Genomic DNA, 23743 nt, shown 5'->3' on the forward strand with positions numbered 1-23743 from the left:
TGGTGCTGAAACATTTAAATTCCCTTCTCATTTTCTTCTGTGTATATTCTGTAGCTATATTCTTTGTGGTTAATGTGGGGATTATATTTAACATCCTGAAACTGAAACACTCTAATCTGAATTTATACCAGCTTAATTTCAGTAACACTCAAAAACTCTGCTCCTTTAACATCTCTGTCCCCAGCCCTTTCAGTTGCTGATGTCACAACACATAAATTAACAATTCTGTTAAATGCACTAGTCTCTTACATCCCGTAGAAAGCAAAATGTGGAGTTACCAACTGCTACGACAATACTAAATTTTATGATCGGCTGTGTACTTTTCTTTACGGAGATCTTTCTCCCCCACACAGCTTGCAGTTGCTGTCTATTGCTCCCCGCCCCGAACCCTGCGGGAGCCCTTCACACACTTCCAGAAGGCAGGTCTAGCGGTAAAAGCACTCCTCAGCTTTTATTTAATGACCAACGTCATAACTTCTGCCTCACTTTGAAGGACATTTTGCTGAGTACAGAATTCTTGGTTGGACGTTTCTCTTTCTGCACTTCGCATGCGTCAGCCCACTGCTTCTGATCTCCAGTTTCGGATGGAAATCTGTTAACCTTACTTGTGACCCCTTGTATGTATTGACTTGCTTCTCTTGCCGCTTCAAGATTCTGTGCATTTGGCTTTTGTGTTTCTTACTGGGGGTCTCTGCGTTCATCTTAACTTGGAGTTCATAGAGCTTCCTGGATGTTTCCTCAAACTGGGGAAACTTTCAGCCATTTCTTCAAATACTTGCTCTACCTCTCTCCTCCTTCTGGCACCCCATAATGCATAGATTGGTCGGCCTGGTGGAATCCCACAATCCCTTTGGTCCCATTTACTTTTATTTTTTTTCTTTTTGTTCCTCTAACTCAAATTCCTTTGTCTTATATTACAATCCACTGTTTCCTTCTTGTGCTTAAAACCTGCCTCTGAATTCCTCTAGTGAGTTATTTCATTTCTGTTACTGTACTTTTCAGATCCAGAATTTCTTCGTGGTTTCTTTTTGCTTTCTCTTAGTGGATGGTTCCATTTTGTTCATTGTTTTGTCGACTTTCTCTACATCTTTCGTTAGTTGAGAGTCAAGGCAGTCGCTTTCAAGTGTCTAGTAGCTCTGCCATCAAGTCTTTTTCAGGGACAGATTTTCTTTTCTTTTCAATAGGCCATACTTTCCTGTTTCTGTGTGCCTTGTGGCTTTTTTTTTTTTTTGAAAACTGGATGTCTGAATCTAACCATGCAGGAACTCCGGAAATCAGATTCTCCCCTATCCCCAGAGTTTGTTTCTCCCTGTTGTAGGCAGTCTCTATGCCAAGGAGCCGCAAAATCTCTTCCCCAAGCCCTCTTTCAAGTCTGACACCCTCATGGCCTCCATTTACCACAAATGCACAAAGACCCTGTAAGAGGAGCAGTGTTGTGACCCAGGGATCAGGACAGACTCCAAACCCAACTTGTTACCACAGAGCCTGGGGAGGGGGAGGCGTGTCTAGACACTGCCATACATCAGAACATTTTCAACATTATTTCATTACAGAAAAGGGTTAGAACCCTCCAGTGTGTTGCTACCCAAAAAAAGTACAGCTTTTTAACCATAGAGGACCTGGTCTTCAAATCCTGCCTCCTCCCTAACCTTCATGGCTCTGAGACTTCGTAAAATGGAGCCTAAACCACAAGACAAATGGCAATGGCAACGGCCAGATAGCCCTGTTACGATGTTGTGCCTGGAGACCTCACAGTCTGGGACTCCTGGGTGGCTCAGTTGGTTAAGTGTCTGCCTTCAGCTCAGGTCATGATCTCAGGGGTCCTGGGATCGAGTGCCATGTCGGGCTCCCTGCTCAGCGTGGGGTCTGCTTCTCCCTCTCCCTCTGCTGCTGCTCCCCCTGCTCACGCATGCTGTCTCTCAAATACTGGGGGGAAAAATACCGCCTAGCCTAATGGCTTGTGAACAGGCATTCACACATCCATGCACTTGCACATGTGCAAAAAGAAGTGCACACACAGGCCTCCAGACACGGGCACACTCAGGCATGCACACATGTTCAGGACAGTGCTGAGGTTTCACGTGGCACACTTCCCAGCTCTGCTGGTTTCTATCAACAGAATTCAGGCAAGAATCTGCCACAGACCTTTTGTCACTTCTCAATGACATTCCTTATGATTCTTCCTCTGCTTTTCTCCTGGTAACTAAAATACACTCAATTACTTTTGGCTTTGTGACCAAGATTAACATGCTCTAACAACATGCTCTAAGAACACCTGCTTTGAAGACCCAGGAGCTGAGCATGGGGGTAGAATGGGGCCACCTGCCTCCTCACAAACCGTCCTGACCCTAAGGACGCGTGTGTGATGCGGCCCGTGCACCAGGCCTGTGCAGACTCCAGGCCTGAGCAGGGACCAACACCAGGAATTCAAAACAGAATCTAAACAGAAGGTCCAGCCCACAAACGCGGACACCACCATCCCGTCGGGCACTCTACTGGCTCGTTCTACAGAGCCTGCATCAGGCACCTTCCCAAACCTGTGTGCAAGCCGCCTGCACACAGTATGGCAGCACGGAGGCAACTGTATGTTTGGGGCTGAGCCGAGAGGACTGACGGGACACCGCAGAGTTTCCTGCACACACATTCTTCCTCAAACAGCCTACTTCAAAAGGCTGTGCCTCATCTCGTGGCTCACGGTGAGAGGTGCTTTCCTAAGCAAACTTGAAGATACACAGAAAATGGTGTTGCAGGGACATGAACTCTAAACAAAATGGTATAGGCTACAACGTTTTGTTCTGTCTTCGGTTACTGAAAACCCACTTTAAAAAATAAAAGGAAGGACGCCTCCTCGGTGGCTCAGTCAGTGACGCATCTGCCTTCGGTGCAGGTGGTGATCCAGGGTCCTGGGATCGAGCCCCGCGTCGGGGGTCCTTGCTCAGCGGAAGCCTGCTTCTCCCTCTCCTTCGCTCGTGGTTTGTCTCTCATATAAAATCTTAGAAACAAACGGAAACTAGACTGCTCCCCTCTGCAGCAGGTACTCTGGGTTTGAGCTCAGTGGCGTCTGTGTCCACTGCGTCCACTCTGTCCACTGCGTCCAGACGGCGTGTCATGCCAGCTTACTCTGCGGGAGACGATCCATGTCCACCTCCCAGCACAGGCCGCGCTGAGCTGAGACGGGCAGTCGGATCCCTGACGCCGTCTGGGACCATGTGTGCCCAGACAGGAGCAGAGTGAGACACCGGATGCTGGGAGCCACGTGTCTGCTGCGTGTGGTCGTCCCAGCAGGTGCCTGGGTAGCAGAATTCGTCCTTTTCCAGGGAAAGAAGCAGCATGGAAGCTGTGGCTTTTAAATTTTAAGGGACAAGTTCTGGGGAACTGGGTGTACCTATGCCCAAGGGAGACAGAACATCACTCCTGACATCTCACTTTGCCACAGTCTTGCGAGGAAACAGGCCTGTTTGTGCGGATCCTGTTCTAGGACGGAATGTTTGTGCGGATCCTGTTCTAGAATGGAAAAACCAAGACCCTGGCATTCGTCTCTCCCAGATCTGAAGTTCCAGAAATCAAGGCTCAACGGCAGGACGGCCACCAAGATTCCTGCAGAAACCACACAGACTAGCAGGGGCCAGGAGGTTGAAAAGGGAAGCTGCCCTGAAAGTCTGTTAGTGCGGACAGTTGGGGCGGCCGTGACTGCTGCGGACATGGGGGCGGCCGTGACTGCTGCGGACAGTCGGGGCGGCCGTGACTGCTGCAGAGGAGGCGCTCCCGGTGGGAGCCGCAAAGACCCAGCTCTGCAGTCAGGACCCAGAAGATCCAGTGAGCCTGTGTTCTCCCTGATTACGTGAAACCTCTTAAAACCTCAATTTTCTGCTACAACCCCAGGGACCAGTGGCTCCTTTGTGCTCCTGTTTCCGGTCCTGTGTCTGCCTTGCCTCAGTTTTTCTCGGGCCCAGAGTGAAAAGGGGCCCCAGCTGCACCTTCGTTCACTGCTCATGTGCCCCCCTAAGCCAGCAAGAACACCTGGCCCTGACCTTGGAGCAGACCCCAACAGTCCATTAGTCAGTCGATCAACACGTGCCACACTCTGGCCTGAGAAATCTTGAGCGAGAGGCAGGCAAGAGGCTGATTCAGCAGTCTGGCCGTGAGGCCTCAGCTGTGGGAACGAGACCTGCGGGTTCACAAAGGCTTCCCCAGGTAAGGCAGGAAAGGGGAAGAGAATGTGCCAAGATCCAGTCCGAGGAACAGGACTGAGCGCCGCACAACACCAAGGAAGGCCGCGGCACCTGTGGCGCCATCAGGGTCATAAGAGCAGCTGGCAGGGAGGCTGTGCGGCCGGGGGCTGGGGCTCACGTCTGAAAGGGGAAGGGGCGTCAAGCGTGAAACGTGAACGATTAGCAAGGAACCCGACTTGAACAGAAGGAACATCGCACGCAAACCCGCGGAGGCGAAGCGGACCGACGGGGGGCGGGGGGCGTCCGGGCTGAGAGTTCGGGGAGGGGGGCCTGGGACTCTGCCCTGCACTTGGCATCAGCGGCCCAGCCCTGGCTCCCTGCCAACACGGAGTAACCTCGCCACTGCGGGGGCCCTGCCTCGGCGTTCCCCTCCAGCGCCCCCAGGGCAACCTTCCCCACTACAGGGTCCTCCAGAATGCAGCTCCACAAACTGAGCGTCGGGCGCCCGCCTTGGGCACCGGAGTGTGGGCTCGGGCCAGGCCCCCAGCCACACCCCACAGAACCTCCCGGCCCCAGCCACGCCCCCGCAGCCAAGCCTGCCCCAGGCTCCGCAGGGGCAGGTGTTAAGCCCCATCGCAGGAACTTACGCAGATCCTGTCCAACTTCACTTGGTTTCGGTTCTTTCTCTCAAGCTACGGAAAGGCAACTTGGAGCTCTACTTGGTCGTAGGACACACTGTCCCCTGGGCTGCACTTTACATAATTCCAGTGACTCTCAATTAAGAAACGAGCAACCTGGGGTGCCTGTGGGGCGGGGGGCGGGCTAAGGCCTCTGCCTTCCACTCGGGTCATGATTCCGGGGTCCACATCGGGCTCTCTGCTGGGCGGGGAGCCTGCTTCCTCCTCTCCCACTTCTGCCTGCTTCTCTGCCTACTTGTGACCTCCGTCAGATTAATAAATAAAATCTTAAGAAAAAAGAAAAAGAAATGAGCGAACCCTGGGACACGGGATCTCAGCACCCAGTCCCCACGCCTCAACAGGCTGGTGCAGGGCCAGGAGGCCCGGGACCACACAGAGCAACGAGAGCCCTATTTCCCTCGAGAGCTCAGATGCGTCACGTTTAGCTGCGGTGCCCTGAACTTGCTCTGTGACAAATACTTTTATTTTTGAAAAAGCCCATGGATCACAAACTCTTCAACAGAAAAGATGCTGTAAAGAAGCAGATTTCCAATTCTCCCGATAGGACCCAGAAGGCCAAGACGGCAGACGGAGACTGAGGAGCTCCTGCTGGAGATCAGGGCGCTTCCAGACACGGACAAAGCTGTCCCCGAGGCCCCTCCCAGGGAAGCCTGTCCCCTTTTCTCCCCATTAGGTGCTTCAGTTGCTTAACGGTCCATCATCCTCAGTGGCTACTCGGTCCTTTCCAGGATCTCCAGTCGCTCCGCAGCAGGTTGGAGGGCTGGGCTGTGGTCGCGGCCAGGCCCCTGGGCAGACCGCAGCGTCCTGTGCAGAGGAAACAGCGAGACCAGCCAGAGGCAGGGCTGGGGAGGGCGCTGGGGAGCCACGCCCGCTCCCCAAACCTCTACGCACACCGACGCAGGAACTCTGTGAAGGGGACCTCCAAGTCCTCTTAAAAGCATCAGCGGTGAGGGGCTCCCAGGGGGCTCAGTGGGTGCAGCATCTGCCTCCGGCTGAGGTCATGATCCCGGGGTCCTGGGGTCGAGCCCCGACTCAGCGGGAAGCCTGCTCCCCCCCCGCCTCTGCTCTTGCACCCGCGCGCTGTCTAGTAAAAGTTCTGAAACAGCCGAACAGAGAGGGCCGCGTGCCAGCTATGTCCGAGTCCCTGCCCAACCCGTACACCCGGTCCACGCGGCCAACGGCACCTGTCAGGAAGTGCAGAGGTGGCCCGGCGGTCACGCCCCCTGGCCCTCAAGAACACAAGTGCTGGCGCTGCGGGGTGAGGGTCTGTCCCTGGAGGACCAGTCCGTGGAGGACACCAGCTCAAAACCACCACAGGCTGCTCCCGGCCTGAAAGCTCTGCTCCTTCTGCCTCTGCTCCAGCCCTGGCCCCAGTTCTGAGACGCAGCGATGCCCCCCGATGTGTGTGCCACACAACTCACAACCTCACGATCCCACTGGCCCTGGGGCCCCGGCACTTTGGGCAGCGAGGACGCACAGTGGCCATCAGTAAGCAGGCTGCTGGACGCCGCAGGGTCCTGGGTTAGTTTCTGATGCTCCGTGTCTGCAATGTTTTAACATCCTGGGGGCCTTGTTGGCGGGATGCGGCCCCCACCCTCCCAGGGACAGTCAACAGCTGACCCCAGAGCTCACCTTGGCGTACGCAAACCCACCAACCCACAGCCCACACTCCAGCCCCTCCTCTACCTGGTTCTTGCACGCCAGAGAGCACTTCCTCTGCCCCGCGTCCCCCAGGCCCAGCACCGCCCCCCCCACAGCCCGGAGCCTGCTGAAACTCCACTCCCCAGCCCACTCACGCCCGCAGAAGCCCCGGCTTCTCTCTGCGTCCTGACCAGGCCTGGGGCTTCCCCGAGGAGCCCTGAGCGGCGCGGCACGTCTCCGCCCCTGGGAAACACGGTGTGCGGCCCACTCTCCTCTCCAGGCAGCTGTCTCGAGGTCTGTCGCCCAGCTCCCCTGACTAGAGCCAAGCACACATATTCAGACAGGTGCAGCACGTGGCTTCTCAGGTCAGAAGAGGAGTCTCGTCAGCAAGCGCACTCCCGAGTGAAATGCTCGCTAGGCATGGCTACCTGCGTGCCGCGGGACAGGTGGGCTCACGCAGAACCCACCCCTACACCACCATGCCCCGCGCTTCTGAGGTGATCCTGCCTGTGACCTGTGACGTGTCCCTTCCATGGGGCCACTCTGCGGGCAAAGCCAGCACTTCCTGGTGCCACCTGCCTGCACACAGAGCACGGGGGGGGGGGGGGGGGCCGTGCCCACACGGCTAGGGGATCGCATGGCTAGGGGGATGGCACAGAAGTGCAAGTCATGCTCCCCAAGCAGCCAAGCCACCAGCGCCCTCGCCCCGTCTCACTCCCGCGAGTCTGACTGTGCGAGTTCCGGGGACACCCCATCAGCATTTGACACTGAGGACACCCGGGGAAGGGAGGGACCCCACACTCGGAAGACTTGGTAAGGGTTTATTCTACGTCCTTCCGACAGCACACACCTGACAGGGCACACCACGGAGCTCCTGTCCCAGGGACACTGGACCCTTCAGCAGACCGACTGTGAGGATGGCGTTTGGGGCACGATCAGACACCCGTGCAAACAAGGGGATGATGCTCGGCCGTCCCACCCATGAACTATGTGCGGGGGCTACACAACAGCCTCGAGTCCCCACGAGTCCCTCGCACGTCCGAGCAGGGTATGCACGTGCAGGCACTCGTGAGAAGGACCGACGGCGTCCGGCGTGCTGACAGACTGTCCCACGCTTCCCACGACCACCGCCCTTCTCAATGCAAGGTCCAAGTGCACCTGTGTGGGGGGCAGCACAGCCCCCGTGGAGCCCTGGGTTCTGCCAGCACGGCTGACATTCAGGACCCACCCCCTCCCCACCCCCCGCTCTCTGCCCCTGGCGGCCGCCTGCCCTGTTGCTTGGGGCTGCTGTCCATACCCTGGCGGCCCCCCAGGTCAGGGCTGGGGTTGCCGCCCGCTGCCCCCAGCAGGTGATTCCTGGGGCAGAGGTCCCCGTCTGCACAGGGTGTGGCTGCCACCTTCCCCTCTCTCGTCTCCGCCGCCAGACCAGCCGTCGGCCGCGACTCCTCAGGACTCACAGTCCTGTGCCCTTGCTTCCTCTTGTACTCCATGATCTGTTTGTGGAGCGCCTCATGATCGATCCCACACAGACTTGAGCACATGGCAGAGGTCGGGGTGCCTCGCGGAGCAGGAGTGTCCCAGGCCCTGGCGCCGCTGGAGAGAGAAGAGGCACCCGGTAAAGCACGAGAGGCGGCAGGACTGTGAGAGCCTAGGGCCACTGCTCCTCCCCTTCCCGCCTCCACTTGCCAGTGGGCTGCCCGCATGCGAGGGAAGCTGGGCCGTAGGGCACTGGGCTCCCCGGCCCAGAGCCCCTCTGCTAGTGCTGCCGGAGCCCGCGGGCGGGACAGGCCAGCACCGTCCCACGCAGCCCTTCCACGAGAAGGGCTTTCCATCTCTTTCCCCAGTTAGACACGGCTAGTGTGTGGGGCCCATTTCACAGAATTACAGCTGCAGCCTTTTAGATCTACCCCGCCGGTTCCCCGAGAAACCAAAGGAAAATATCTGACCTGGTATGACCCTTTCAAAACCCAAATTTGACCAAGTCATGCCTCTCACCCCTTTCCTGATCAGCTCTGGAAGGTCTCACCCCCACAGGCTGGGCTCCCCATGGCTTGGGGCCTTCACTCCTGCTCCATGCTCCTGAGGCTGGAGCCTGGGGGTCCCGCCCAAGGTCCCGACAGGCCCCCGGACACGGAGGCACTGGTATTAAGGAGCAGAGGCTGAGCGCCGGCGAGAGCTCTTCCCTCGCCTGCAACAGCCCCCAGCTCGATCGTCACATCTCTTTCTCAGACTGGGGGGGCCTGACTGAAAACCAGCGCTGCCCCCACCCACCCGCCTACCAACCCGCCAACCAGACCTTCCAGACCCACGACTGTCTGTGACTCCCCGGAGGCCTCGTCCAGCAGAAGGCGAAGAGCCCACTACGTGTTCCCAGACCCTGGGTGCTAGGACAGGACATAGTGCACCCAAGAAAACCGTGCTGAGTGGACAGAGAGGCTGAGGGAGGGCCAGCTGCCCTCCCTTGATGAGTCGCTGCGGCGACCAGAGGCCTTCCCAGCCACCATGCAGCTGCTGCTACTGGGAACGGCCACAGGCCTCTGACAGGCTGGAGGCCCCGGCAGGGTCGGAGGGCGTAACACACCTGCTGCAGCAACCCGCAGCCCCACACCCGGACATCTGTCCGAAGAACCAAGGTCACGTCCCCACGTACCCGATGTCGTCTTGCACGGAGTCTTCTTTCTCATCCCGGGGTCCCAGATCGGCCACAGCCAGCAGCCGCTCAACCTGAGGAGGAGGGACAGAGGGTGAGCCGGTGAGCCCCACCGCCCCACCCCGGCACCAGAGCCCGGCTCTGGTGGGCCACGCGCAGCCGCGCCGTGCTGGCTCGGACACGGGCCTCGGCCGAGACCTCCCGGCGGTGGTGCTTTCACACATCGCCCACGTACCGTCCCGTGTTCTCTGACGACCCACGGGAGCCTTCTTCAAACTGCACTTAGAGCCTGCGAACGTCGAACTTGTGAAAAAGTCAGGTAAGCGTTAGCTCAAATACCTAATTCCTAAGGAAGTGCAGAATAGTTCAATTTTGCCACAGAATTTGTGTTTGCAGAAAGAAAGCTTCCCGGCCCAGTGATAAAGTCACAGTCACGCAACTCCCAGCTCCACGGGGGCCGAGGGGACTCAGTGGAAATGAAAGCTCTCCTCGGTCGGGGCAGCGCTCAGAGCCCAGCTCCCTGGACACGGAGGGCAGCTCACCCCCTCACCCGCCGCCCTGCACACCCAGGACGTGTGCCCGAGACCCCACCCTGCGGTGCGGCACGCCCAGGGCGGGACCAGGGCCCGCCATTCCACAGCAGCACAAAGCGCCATCACAAACCGAGGATGCGCCAATAAAAATCACAAATGTGAAAAGCAGAACCAGGAGAAAAAGTCAGTCCACAGAAAAGACAGAAAAAGTCAGTCCACAGAAAAGACCAGAAACAGGACCAACAAAGCCACAAAACAAGCACTAACTGGACGTCTCCCGGGTTACTGCTCGCACCTGCCAAGGGACCTGTGCTGGACACACGGGCGTTCTGCACAACTCCACACTGCATACCTTCAAGAACGGGCCGAAGCCTGGAACAGACTTCACCAAACAAAGAATGGCCGACAGGCGCATGGCCAGATCCCCCCAGTACAAGTCGGCACACACACGCACGTGTGGCCGCCAGAGGGGCCACCACAAACGCAGCAGGACTCCTGATGTCTGCCGGGAGCTCGCGGTGGCCCAGACGGTTCCATCCCACCAACAGCTCCGGAAAGTCAGGCACGCCCGCCACTTCTACACACTGACCTAAACACGCAACGATGAACCATGTGTACACACGGTTCCCAACACCTTTACTCACCGCTGCGAAAAACCAGAAGAGACCAGTGTCCACGAAAGTGAACGGGTCACTTAGCAGTAGGGAACCCCTTACACGTTACACGTTACACGTTACAGCGCTGAGCAATAAAACCCAGTGTCGGGCGCCTGGGTGGCTCAGTGGGTTAAGCCGCTGCCTTCGGCTCAGGTCATGATCTCAGGGTCCTGGGATCGAGTCCCACGTTGGGCTCTCTGCTCAGCAGGGAGCCTGCTTCCTCCTCTCCTCTCTCTGCCTGCCTCTCTGCCTACTTGTGATTTCTCTCTGTCAAATAAATAAATAAATAATCTTTTAAAAAAAATAATAATAATAATAAAACCCAGTGTCTGCCTCTGTCTGCAGAGCTCCAGGAATCTGAACAGGAGAAACCACCTGACAGCCGCTGGTTGGGGGGGCCCCGCGGGCAGGGGTGTGAGGGCAGGGGCGGGGCAGGGCACAAAGGCACGCCGGCGGCCATCCCTGCACACTGCCTGGAAATCAGGCGTCACCAAAACTTCTCTTTGAAGCCTTTACCGAGCACCCCATGTGAAAGCAACCAAATCCCGACGTGTCCCCTCACGCTGCGGGGACGGGAGGCTCCGTGCCGACCTCTGAGACAGGACATGGGCTGCTGGGACACCCTCTCCAGGGAAGGCTCAGGCCCGACTGAACAGGAGCTGGCAGCCCGCGTGGGCTCTCCTGACACCTGCTTCTCCAGCCGGAAGACAAGCAAACGCGTAATAAATCACAAAGCCACTATCACAGTTTACGCATTTCAAGATTTTACGTTTTTCCCTTTAAAATCGTGGTAAGATCAACCTTTTTTTTTTTTTTTTAATTTATTTATTTGACAGACAGAGATCACGAGCAGTCAGAGAAGCAGGCAGTGGGGGGCGGGCAGTAGACTCCCCACCGAGCAGAGCCCGATGCGGGACCCCATCCCAGGACCCTGAGATCATGACCTGAGCCAAAGGCAGAGGCTTCAACCCCCTGAGCCACTGAGGCGCCCCTAAGAACCTTTTGAAAACCCTCTGATTGGAATGGAAGACACGGGGAAGCACACCAGTCGTTATGTGCGGAGCCCAGGGACACCTCCCCAGTGGACTGCACCCCCGGGCGTCCCCAGCGTCCCAGAGACAAACCCAGGAGCCTCTTCACGTCCCCCCCACTCACTTGCTTCCCCAGATGCAGCCCCCAGTTTGACTCCCGTCACCAGAGATGAGCCACACTTGGCTCAACATCCTGGAAACAGAACTGCAGGGAGCACGGCCTGTTCCCTGGCTCTGCATCACCTGCGAGGTGAGGGGAGCTCGTCCGCCCACCCACCTGTGCCCAGGGGTCTGACCCGTGCCCAGGGGTTCCGACGCATACCCGGGGATCTAACCTGTACCGGGGAGTGTGACGCATACTGGGCGTCTAGGAGCCTGACGCATACCCAGGGGTCTGACGGAGGGATTCCTGTCGCTGGCACCCTGGGTGCGTCTCTGGGGGCACACAGTCAGTTTAAGCGGCAGCGTGAGCGTGCCCTCAGCTCCCACTGCTAGCTGCTCGGCCCACAGCACGGAGGGGGTCCCGCGGCGTCTCTCTGGCCCGCTGTCTGCTCACTAGTGGAAACCCCTGGGGGAAGGGCGAGCCCGGCCTCTGTGAGGTTTTCTGTGCCGCTGGGCACCGCTGCGTGTGTTTACGGCACACCGGCACCCTGAGCACGCTTGAGGCAGAGCTCATCCCTGCTCTCTCCCAAGTGTTCCAGAGAAGGCAGAGTAAGCTGCCGCAACCACGGCCCGCCCCCCGCGCCTGCCACCACCGGCAACTTTTCAACGTGTGCAACCAACACAAGAGAGAAATAAGCTGACAGATACAGAACTCCAAGTTTCATCCAATACCCCCATTCCAAAGGCACGCGTCTATCCAAACTTCTTTACTACAGACTGACTTTAACCCCTATTTCAAAACACGCGGCCCTGACTTATGCTAGAGCCGATCATGACCGTGCCCTCAGTGAACAACCTGCCCCGGCCAGAGACCCCTCACGGCCCTGCAGCCTCTGCTTGCTTCTGACTACAGAACACGGACACCTGAGGACAAGAAGAGCAGAAGCTTAACCTTCTCTGACCCTAGCGCAGCAAGGACACAGGAGGACAGGCGCTGGGCAGGCCCAGGTGGTCTCCGTGGCAAACAGCCCACAGCACACTCTCTAGGGACAGAAGGGCTCTGGGGTGCTTGGGGCACTCCCTGCACCTCCCTCCTTCCAACGACTTTTTCTACAAAGGAACCCACAGAGCCAGACGGGCTCTACCTCCCCAGAGAGGGACCAGCCATGAGGGAAAGGACTCCCTGTCGCCGAGAGGTACCGCCTTCTGCCAGCTCCGCCAACCGTGCCTGGGTGAGTCCTGTGCGCGTACAGACCCAGCGCACCCCACGACCTGGGTTCTGCCCGGCTCTCTGAAGCTGGCGCTGGCCACGTCACTCTTCTCGTGAGAAAACCACGCCTCTGTCAAGGGTTTAACTTGTACGATACCTTCAGTATTGCTTAAATCACGAATAACAAAAAATGAAAACATCCTGTTAGATTGGTTTTCCTCTGTGGATCTAAATACCACCTGGTCCTGGGGCGCCTGCGTACCTGACTCTCGGTTTCGGCTCAGGTTGTCATCTTGGGGTCCTGGGACTGAGCCCCGAGTCAGGCTCCGCGCTCAGCGGGCAGCCTGCTTAGGATTGTCTCTCTCCTTCCGTCCTGTCACTCCCCACCCCCGCTCACATGCACCTGCCCTTTCTCTCAAGTAAATCTTTAAACTAAATAAAAAATTAAAAGCAAAGAAAAAGACACTATTTAGTCCTGTGGCGAGTAACAGCTACCTGGCTATACCATCACGATTGCTACTGACTGGGGTTTTCATAAATTTTTTTAAAGTATAACACACCTTAGTAACTACCGTTAACTACCACCCAGAAAGAAAGCACACGTAACCTTACAGCCTGTAACCTTCGTAATTAACTTACAATTAACAGAATGTAAATTCAGTGTAAGTAACGTAGGTCAAATCCGGAGAGAAAGGCAGTTTGTAAGTCAAGAAGCGGACACGTGGTTTCCTAGCTAGAGATTTAGTGGTAAACATTAAAGACCAGGAGGAGTGGTTACCGCTGGGGAGTCTGGCTGGGACAGGGGCCTGGGAGCCTCACTTTCCGCTTACACTCTTGGAGACTGATCACTCCTTGTAACTACACCCACGGTCGTTCCAGCATCTGAAGATGAACTACAACATCTGACTCGTCCGGTCAGCTTGTTCCTCGCAGGGAGTTCCTGCAGAGCCATACCTCTGCCAGAGCTGCGTTTCCCTTGTCCCGAATGAACACAATTGGCGGCACGTTCCTCAGGGTCTGCTGGGACATCAAAAGGTGCCTGGAGAGAGACGGTGCAAACGGTGCGGTTTAGCAGAAAGGAAAATACACATTCATCTCATGGAATAAAACAAGGGATCTACTATCACGTTATTCAAACCCGAAAACGTCAGCACCAGACACCTTCCTTCGCCCACTGCCACACCACACCAGGAATACGGAACACATCATAACTGCTTCACTGCCCAAACGCAACTCCTGAGAGCCTTACGAGCACCCTGATGTTGGCCTGGATGCCTCCTGGGCATCACAGCGGCCACGGGCTGCGTGGTTTGGGCGTGAGCAGTGGGCCCCGGCCTCATTCCTCCACTCGGTGGACATTCCCTGGCAACAAGGCCAAGACTCAGGCTCTGAGGGAGACGTACAGCCCGTGTGCACGGCCGCTCGTGCAGGCAGACGGACGCGAAGCAGCAGCATTAGCACCGGGTGAGGGCACTGCTGGGACAGCCTCTCGGCAGTGACAACAGGTCCTGGGACGCAATTATAGCCAAGCCTTTACTCTAAACCTCAGCTCAGCACAAGAGCCGGGAAAAGGGATGGTCTGTTCAGCTGGGTTTTCTGATGACCTAAAACTAATCAGAAAATAATACTGTTTTCGCCAACACTTGTTGGAGATCTTTCTCCTGTTACTGTTAACAAAGGAAAAATCAGATGAGCGCTCTCTGATGGAGGAGACTCCTCGGGCCTCCTGGGACAGACGTTAGGAGAAATGAAGCAGACGGTACGTAAAAACACCGGTTCCGCACAGGACTCCTCCCCTTCTCCGAAGAACAGAGTGCGATGGACTCGGGAGAGGTGAGGGGCAGAGAACGGGGAGAGCACGCATTCTGAGCGCCGGCTGGTTAGGTTTCTGCGTTTCCTCAGACCGAGGACACAGAGTCACCCTTTACTGCCGCCCAGCGCCACAGTTCTCCAGACGTCTGGTCTCAAGACCTCTTCCTACCGGTAAAGATCACCGAGGACAGCAAGGAGTTTCTGTCAACGTGCGTCGTATCTGTGCACGTCTAGCACACTATAAATTAAAACTCAGAATGTGAGGGGCGCCTGGGTGGCTCTGTGGGTTAAGCTGCTGCCTTCGGCTCAGGTCATGATCCCAGGGTCCTGGGATCGAGCCCCGCATCGGGCTCTCTGCTCGGCAGGGAGCCTGCTTCCTCCTCTCTCTCTGCCTGCCTCTCTGCTGCTTGTATGTGCTCGCTCGCTCTCGCCAACAAATAAATAAAACAAAAAATAATTCAGAATTTGAAAAAATATGCATTAGTTCATTTCAATAACAAACTTACAAAGTGGTCATGTGGATTTTTTTTAAAGATTTTATTTATTTACTTGACAGACAGAGATCACACGTAGGCAGAGAGGCAGGCAGAGAGAGAGAGCTCAACCAACGGAGCCACCCAGGCGCCCTCAAATAAGTAACTCTAAAAAAAAGGGGAGGGGCTTGAACTTTATCACTGGCGACAAAACAGTCCATTGTTTTCCCTGAAGTGACAGTTTCACTTTGCTCATTTTAGAGGAAACGTCTGCCAACTGCCCACATCTGAAACCACGCAGCGAGCCCCTTGTTCCCGCCAGCAAACGAGTGTCTGCTTCAGCTCGGGGGCAACCGCGCCTTTTCCCGAGGCGACTGTGCCATGCCAGCACGTGCTGTGAGCTGGTGCTCACTCTCGGTGACACAGGACACTGAGATGACATGTGCCCAAGGGTCAGGACAGAATGAACTCAGTCGCTTCTGCTTATTCAGGCTGTCCTTGCGAAAAACTGCGCTGCTTTTCCCCGCGAGCAGGTAGCAGGAAGCTGCAAGGACCAGGGGGCCGTCGGCGGCCGGGAGCCCCTGGCGTCTGGGCCCACACCTTGAGAACCACTGTCCTAGGTTATGTCCTGCGTGAAAATGTAAATTACACTTGGAAATTTAAGAGTACGCTTCCCAGAGTTTGCTCAAAACCAAAAAGACGCAGGCACCACGGGGAGACTGGAGAGGCAAGCAGAAGCCAGCGGGCTCAGGACAGGGGGTCTCACCTCATGTGGGCGGCACTCCTCTGCAGGACGGCCTCCGTGCTTGCATTCTGCTCGGTGGGGACCTCGGTCCTCCAATACACACGGCAGGCAGAGAAGTCTGCGGTCAGAGACACCTGAGACCCCCCACCGCAGCCGCTGGTCACCTCCAGTGGCCGCGCTGGCCTGCACACGGCATGCAGGAGCAGGAACAGCTTCAGGCACCCACCACACCCCTCCCCTCTCGCAGGTGCTCCAGCCCGTCCCCTCGCCGCAGGCCACCGGCTCCTGCAGCCCGAATACAATTCCTCAGCGTCCCCAACCCGCTCCCACAGCGCACATCACAAATGCCTGACCTGCGGCTTCTCAGCCTCCGTGTGTCCCTCTAGCTAAACTCAGAGCACAGGAAGGCAGGCGCGGAAGTGGCCACCCTGCACACCGAACAGCACTGTGGGTGCCCGCACCCCACACCTGGACACGCGCACCCCGTCGACACTACATTAAGTGGTGACACTTAACGGGGCTCCTGAGCTCTAAGACCTCAGGACCGACGCGGGGCCTCCTCCCCAGGCACCAGGCTGCCGGCCTCGCCCGGTCCCCACCCTCTGGCCCGAGTCTACCTTGGAGAGCTGCACGTTCAGGTCACAGATCTCCTGGCTCACTTGCGGGGTGCACAGCAGTTCCGTGAGCGCTTTGTAGAGGAGGCCGTTCAGAGCCCGCAGGCGCACGTGCTCGTCCCTCCTGGTCTTCTTCGCGGTGCTCTTCGTTAGGAACTCCAGCCGGGATGGCTTGTACATCTCCGTGCGGAACAGAAAGGGCAGCGTCACCACTGCGCACGGAACTTGCTCTAACCGAGGAGAAGGGGGCTGGGGAGGACTGCACACTTGGACCAACGAGAGCCGGCGTTAATGTCAGCCGTCTCGGCGTGTCACGCTGCGGTCCACAGACCTGGCCCCTAGACGTTACTCGCGTCCCCCCAAGGTAAAAGGGCTGTCATACATGTGTCTGCACCTAAAACAATCTTACATGGTATGAAATTCTCCTGCTTAAACAATTCAGGCTTAACATACGATGCACTTTTTCGAACAAAAGCCACTTAGTACGTAAACCCTCATGGTCTATCCGCACGTACAGACGCTGCCACCAAACGGACGTTTCCGCACTACTATTTGATAACACAGACGGCGTTCCAGGATACTTCAGGATAGTTTTTTTTAAAGGGCACCGGGTGACTTGGCTGAGCGTCCGACTCTTGGTTTTGGTTCCAGTCATGACTTCAGGGTTGTGACATGGAGACCTGAGTTGGGCTTGATGCTTAGCGGGGAGTCTGTCTGCGATTCTCTCCCTCTCTCTCTCTCTCTGCCCCTGCCCCCTGCTCACTCACGCTTTCTCCCTCTCTCTCAAATAAATAAACTCTTCTAAGAAGTAAAAATCCACACTGGCAGTGTCTCTAGTCCCGCCCCTGCAGACCCAGAGTCCTCAGATATGGAAATGGAAGGACTGCCAGGCTGGGGCTCTGCCCACTTCTGGACGCCTACGCCCACGCCCACCAGAGCCTGAAGCAGCCCCTCCAAGCCGCCGGGCACTTACCAAGTGAGACCCCAGGGAAGGACCTTCGTACCAAAACTTCTTTCTATGGGGAGAAAATAAACGGTGACACTGGTGGCAAATTGAGGAAAATACAGATCAACTCAACAGTACGATACCCCCATCCTTCCTAAAGGGCTAAACTTGCGCACAGAAACGGATGTTACCGCAGGACTAAGAAATTCAGAATTCGAATCAACACGGGCTGCGGGGGAGACAGAAGATAATTTTAGTTCAACCTTCTAACGTTCACTCAAGGTCTACCTCCAATCCCGAAGGCAGAGAGAGCACCTCAGAACACCTGCGAAATCGCAGGCGAGCCCCATACGCGGGGTGTGCGGCCCGCACTGGCTGGGCTGGACCAGGACAGCAGGTGGGGGGGGGGGCGGTCACTACTCCGCGGAGAGATTACAGATAAGCAAGGAAAGCTAGCTGCCCGAGCCCTGTGGTGTGGACTGGGGCTGGACATCAGGGTGGACTCCGGTGTCCCTGAGTAACATATACAGAGACCTTTGCAGCCGAGAGTACGTGCAGAGTTAACAAAAATACATTTTCTGCTTTGTCAGCTGACAAGGCCTAAGGGACAGGCACCCCAGCTCTCAGATTAACCTTTTTGTAATTTAAGATTTTATTTATTTGACAGAGATCACAAAAAAGCAGAGAGGCAGCAGAGAGAGAGGGGGACAGCAGGCTCCCCACTGAGCAGAGAGCCGGATGCCAGACCCCATCCCAGGACCCTGAGATCATGACCTGAGCCGAAGGCAGAGGCTCAACCCACTGAGCCCCCCAGGCGCCCCCAGATGATCATTTCTGACGCGTCCAGCAATAACAGCGCTTCTCAGAGCACTGCCGACTGCGGGGCTGGGAAAAAGTTTCTAGGGGAGCCTGGGTGGCTCCGTCAGTGAAGCGTCTGCCCTGCGCTCCTGCGCTCCGGTCATGGTCCCCGGTCCTGGGGTTGTCCTGGGGTCGAGCCGTCTGCGCAGCGGGGAGCCTGCTTCCGCCTCTGCCCCTCCCCACGGCTCCCGCTCGACCTCTAACAAACTTTAAGGGAAAAAAAAAGTTTTTCAACTGAAAAGCCACCACAGAACCCCGAAACGATGAGCGTGGCACAGAGCACAGGACCTGCACAGAGAGCTCCCCGGGGTCGGAGACCACCGGAGCGCGGCAGGGTTGCTGGCTGGACACGCCACGTCCAGGCGCACGTACGCACCCGCAGGGCAAGACCCGCACACGCGCCGGAGCACGACCCCCGCCCCGTGCGGCTGCCCGCCGGGCGTCCCCTAGAGCAGACAGGACGCCGCGCGCTGGGGGGCTCGACTCGGTGCGCCCGACAGACGCGACCTGGGGCGGCCGCCCTGGCCCGCAGCGACCGCCCGCAGCAGGCTCCGTGGCAGGAGCACGAGACGTCCCGCAACCCACACGGGGCACGCGGACAGCCCCCAGGGCCGCGGGACCGAAGCCGGGTCCAGAGGGCCTGACAGCCGGCTCGGCGGGACGCGGTCCGGAGGGGCCCTGCGGCGGGATCCGGGCTCCGGTCACCGAGCGGGCGCGGGGCCCCGGGAAGCCGTCTCGGAAAGCCGGTCTGCGGCGGGAGAGGCCGCGGACGGCGGCGCAGGGACCCTCCGCCCGGGACCCCCCGAGCCCGCGCCGGGCGCTCCGGCACACAGAGCCGTGCCCGGGCTGCCCTCCGACGACGCCCCGCGAGGACGGCTCTCGGGAAGCAGCGGGCGGGACCCCGGACCCGCGTCCACCAGCGACAGCGCCGTTACTGCCGCTCCTCCGCCGCCGCGACCGAACGAGCCGGAGCGGGGCTGCCCGCCCCGTGCGGCCGACCCGACGCCGCGCCCGGGCTCCGGCGGGGCCGCAGAGACCCCGCCCCGCCCCCGGTGAACCCCGCCCCGCGGACCCGCCCCGCCCCGCGAGCCCCCGTGACCCCGCCCCCTCGGGCCCCGCCCCTCACGACGCGGGAACCCCGCCCCGCCCCGCCCCGCCCCGCGGAGCGTCCCCCTGCACAGTGGACAGACCCCCCGCAGCTGCGACCTGCCCCCCCACCTGAAGTGAGTCGCCCTCCGCCACAAGGGCGCCGCCCCCCCCAGCGCCCCCGCGCGGACTGGGCGCGCATTACTTGGTTTTCGAAGCGAATTTCTTGAGCAGGTTCTTGCCGCAGGAGACCGGGGAGCCACGCAGGGCCCGCGCCCCGGCCGGAGGGAGAGCCGCGTGGCCACCGCGGAGGAACGCCCGGAGCCCCTCGCCAAACCCGCACCGGCGGGGCGTCACCGCCCACATGGCTGCGGCGGCAGAGCCGGCAGGGGCGACGCGGGGCGACGCAGGGGCGGGGCTGTGGGTCCCGGCGGAAGCACGCGGCGGGAGGGGCATGCGGCGCGCGGGGTCCTCGGGCGCCGGCGACCCGCGTACGCAGCGACGTCGGGGCGGGGCGACGTCCCCTCCCGCGAGGTGCGCACGGGGCGGGGCGCGCGGGGCGACGTCGGGGGGCGGAGCCTGCAGGCCGGGAGGGCGGTGCGAGCTACGGCGGGTCCGGCCGACGCGCGGGACAGGACGGGGCGGGACGGGGCGGGCGAGCCGGGGCTCCCGCAGCCTCAGCAGCCGCCCGTGCGCGCCGGACGGAGGCGACCCGGGACCTGCGGGGCCCCAACCGGCTCGACGCCCCGCGCCGCTCCCGCCCGCACCCCCGGGGCCGCCGGCCCGGCGCGAACGTGGCGCGCGGACGCTGGCGCCGGCAGGTCGGAGGGTCGGGGACGCTGGCGCCGGCGGCAGGAGGGAAGGCGGCCCCGGGGGTGCGGACCAGCCCGGGGTTCACCCGGGGGCGGACGTGGGGACGGGACCCCGGCCGCCGGCGCTACGGGGCGACCCCCCGGAGCCGCCCGGAGGCCGCCGCGGGAGCGAACGGCGCGCGGAGCTCTCGGCGGACCGCGCCCCCGTGCGCTTCCGTGACCCCCGCGCCGGCCCCGACAGCCTCCGACCGAGCCCGCCGGCCCCCGCGGCCGAAAGGAAACCTCAGCGGGCCGCGCGCCGGCGCCAGCCTCGGAGCCGACCGCGCACTGACCAGCCACGGAGAGCTTCGGCGGGCCCGGGGGGTGCCACGGGGACGCTCTCGGCGCCCGCGCGCGGCCCTCGGGGCGCGGCTTCACCGCAGGGCGCGGCCCTGGTTCCCGGGTGTCTCCGACCCCACGTTCCGGTCGGACGGGAGGCTGTGGAGGTCTCAGGGCACCGCGCCTCCTCCAACCCCCGTACGTGGGGGCGCGGCCCGGGCTCTCAGCACGACGGCTCGCCACGGGGCCGCCCCCACGACACCGGCCAGGCCGGCAGAAGAGGCCCTCGGGGTGCCGTGGTGCAGGCGCTCGTCCCGCAGCACGGGCCGGGCTCCCCGTGACGAGTAGCGGTGTTCCTTGGAGAAGGGACAGCAGGGGACTCCGCCCAGAGAAAGGACTGGTCGAAGGGCCGCAGAGGGTCTCAAACACGGACGCTGACCCTAGCCACCAGCACGAGGAGAGGGCAGCAGCCTGACCTGGCAGAGCCTCTTGAATTCTTTTTTAAGGTTTTTAAAAATTTATGAATTTGACAGAGAGGGAGAGATCACAAGTAGGCAGAGAGGCAGGGGGAGGGGGTAGCAGGCTCCCCGCCGAGCAGAGAGCCCCATGCGGGGCTCGATCCCAGGATCCTGGGATCATGACCTAAGCCGAAAGCAGAGGCTCAGTGGGTTAAAGCCTCTGCCTTCGACTCAGGTCATGATCTCAGGGTCCTGGGATCGAGCCCCAGATCGGGCTCTCTACTCCGCGGGGAGCCTGCTTCCCCCTCCCGCTGCCTCTCTCCCTGTGATCTCTGTCAAATATATAAATAAAATCTTGAAAACAAATACTAAGGCCAAAGCCCACACGCAGCCGTCAGCCTCCATGCTCTAGGAATCTTAGGGACCCCAAACCTGCAGGAATTCTCTGGGGACACTTGTAATTTATGTCGATGCGCCATGACTGTCCTTGCCTCCAGGCCTGACCCACGTGAGGCAGAGCCTGGAACACCCTTAGCGAGGGTGGGACCTATTCAGAAGGACACTCCAGCCCTGCCAGCAAGGAGGTGGGCCCTACCATCCCACAGTGCGAGGGACACCAGTCTCAGCGGGAGGTGACCCCACGACTCAGACTCAGAAACAGTCGAGTCCTGGCCAACTGCAACGGCCGGCCCACAGAATCTGGTGCCGGGCTGGACGAACCTGAACTGCACCAGCACAACATGGCAATGGCGGCGTTGTTGGTACTGAGGTAACAGGATGACCCTGATGACCTCTGGGGCAGACCCCTGGACTTGCCCTGTGACTTGTTAGTGAAGCCACCAAAAAAGCTGATTCGGCAGCAGACGAGCCCCAAGCTTCTAGGTTTCTGAGTAAGTTGATAACGGTCTAAAATCCTTGTGCTTCTTACCGGGTACGGACACGCGTCTGTTCTACGTTAGTGGTTCTCAAACATTTGGTCTCAGGTACACTCTTAGCTCAATCTTTTTGTTTTATTAAATTTTCTTTCTTTCTTTTTTTTTTTTTTTTAAAGTAGTCTGCGTGCCCAGTGTGGGGCCTGAACTCACAACCCTGAGGTCCAGAATTGCACATACTCCAACGGAGCCAGCCACGGACCCCAGGACTTCCTTACACTCTTCTTTAAGTTTTTTGAGATTTTGTTTGTTTTTTTTTTTTTTTTTTTTTTTTAAATTTTATTTATTTATTTGTAAGAGAGAGAGTGAGAGCGAGCACAGGCAGACAGAGTGGCAGGCAGAGTCAGAGGGAGAAGCAGGCTCCCTGCGGAGCAAGGAGCCCGATGTGGGACTCGATCCCAGGACGCTGGGATCATGACCTGAGCCGAAGGCAGCTGCTTAACCAACTGAGCCACCCAGGCGTCCCAAGAGATTTTGTTTGTTTATTCGAGAGAGAGCAAGTAAGGGGAAGAGGAGAAGCAGACCCCCCACTGAGCAGGGAGCCCCACCGGGGCTGACCCCAGGAGGCAGATGCTCAATCGACTGAGCCACCCAGGCCCCTTCTTTACACTCTTAAAACTGAGAACCACAAAAAGCGTTTTTATGGGTTTTATCTGTCCACATGTGTTGTATCGGAGGTTACAGAAACAGGAGCACAGCAGCACGCGCTGCGTTGGTTGTCCGCGACGCTGCCCGCAGGGGCACTGCCCTGCCCGTGAGGAGTGAGGAGGTCGCACATACGTTCAGTGAAGATGACGCCGACTGTACAGACCCTCAGAGCGTCTCCAGACCACATTCTGAGAACATATGCTAAATAAGCTTTTTTTTCAGAAACGTAAGTTCTGTGGTCAGTCTTGGTAAAGTTAGATATTAAATTCGGTTGTAATGTCAGACTTCCAACGGACAGTAATTTGCTTACTAGACACACAGCTGGAGGAATCAAACCTGAGAACCGCTACCTTCATAAACGACCCCAAGATTCGAGATAAACGACGTGACGAGACCCCGGATCGATGGGTCAAACACAGAAACATGAGCGCCTGCGGGGCTCCGTCGGTGGGCCCTGGATCGAGAGCCCCGATGGGCCTCAGGCTCACAGGGAGTCCGCGTGAGGCTCTCTCCCTCGCATCTGCCCCGCCCCCGCGCCCCCCGCGATGCTCCCTCCCTCTCCCTGATAGACGGACAGGGCGCCCCTGTGACTCCGTCAGTAAAGTGTCCGCCTGCAGCTCCGCTCACAGTCCGGGAGTCCTGGGATCGAGCCCCGCGTTGGGCTCCCTGCTCAGCGGGGAGCCTGCTTCCCCCTGCCCACCCCTTGCTTGTGCGCTCTCTCTCTGACAAATAACTAAAATCCTTTAAATAAAAATAAAATGTCCTTAAAACAAGACACAGAAGCAAATTGGGCAGAAATAAATGTAAAATTCCACGCATAAAAGACAATTGAGAATAATTTCGATTTCTGCTAACTAAAAATCTAACACGCTGCGCGTGAACGGGCCCGCCAGCAGCACAGGCCGCGGAACGCGCTCGCGTGCAGACCACAACACGGCCCGTGCGCGGGTCCTGCGAGCACATCCTCAGAGGACCTCCCGGACCCGAGCGCTGGAAGCGGGGCCGGGAAACGCCGCCGTTTCGGCTGTGACCGAAGGACCTGAGACCAGCTCAGATACACGGAGCCGGGGCAGCGGCTCTGAGGCTCCGGGAGGCAAACCAGGGCCACCGGGGAAGGCGAGGGTGCTTTGGCTGGACAGGAGCCAGGCCGGCCCGCCCCACGGGGGCCGCTGTCCGAGAGCCCAGAGCCCCCCCCACGCAGACGACTGGCCTTCTGCAGAACCGGATGGGACAGCGGAGGCCTGCCCCGGCCCCTGCACAGTCCAGACCCCCCCCCCCCCCCCCCCCGCCGCCCAGTCTGTGGCTTAACGGCTGCAAGGGCAGAAAGCAGTGACTGTGCAGAGCGCCC

General features: G+C 58.9%; 1 protein-coding gene and 1 long non-coding RNA gene across 4 annotated transcripts; one reads left to right on the forward strand and one right to left on the reverse strand.

The window, feature by feature from the left end:
• Positions 1 to 5311: 5311 nt before the first annotated feature.
• RBFA (ribosome binding factor A) lies at positions 5312 to 19861 on the reverse strand. Of its 3 annotated transcripts, none has more exons than XM_059140516.1 (10): positions 19433 to 19718; positions 17311 to 17353; positions 16341 to 16517; positions 15745 to 15857; positions 13648 to 13732; positions 9162 to 9235; positions 7362 to 8104; positions 6667 to 6827; positions 6295 to 6413; positions 5312 to 5674 (listed from the first exon to the last, which is right to left on the reverse strand). In XM_059140516.1, exons 1-7 carry the CDS (start codon positions 19681 to 19683, stop codon positions 7729 to 7731), a joined length of 1119 nt encoding a protein of 372 aa, XP_058996499.1. In that variant the 5' UTR covers positions 19684 to 19718; the 3' UTR covers positions 5312 to 5674; positions 6295 to 6413; positions 6667 to 6827; positions 7362 to 7728. The 3 variants fall into 3 exon arrangements, with proteins under 3 accessions (XP_058996499.1, XP_058996498.1, XP_058996500.1); XM_059140515.1 differs by having other exon boundaries at positions 6292 to 6413; XM_059140517.1 differs by having other exon boundaries at positions 5312 to 6413; positions 19433 to 19861.
• A 1123-nt stretch (positions 19862 to 20984) lies between these two features.
• Positions 20985 to 23663, forward strand: LOC131811730 (uncharacterized). Its single transcript, XR_009346089.1, has 3 exons — positions 20985 to 21705; positions 21867 to 21992; positions 22219 to 23663. It is a non-coding gene; the product is annotated as an uncharacterized LOC131811730 (long non-coding RNA).
• Positions 23664 to 23743: the final 80 nt, after the last annotated feature.

This window comes from Mustela lutreola, chromosome 11 (assembly GCF_030435805.1).
Source record: "Mustela lutreola isolate mMusLut2 chromosome 11, mMusLut2.pri, whole genome shotgun sequence".
NCBI lineage: Eukaryota > Metazoa > Chordata > Mammalia > Carnivora > Mustelidae > Mustela > Mustela lutreola.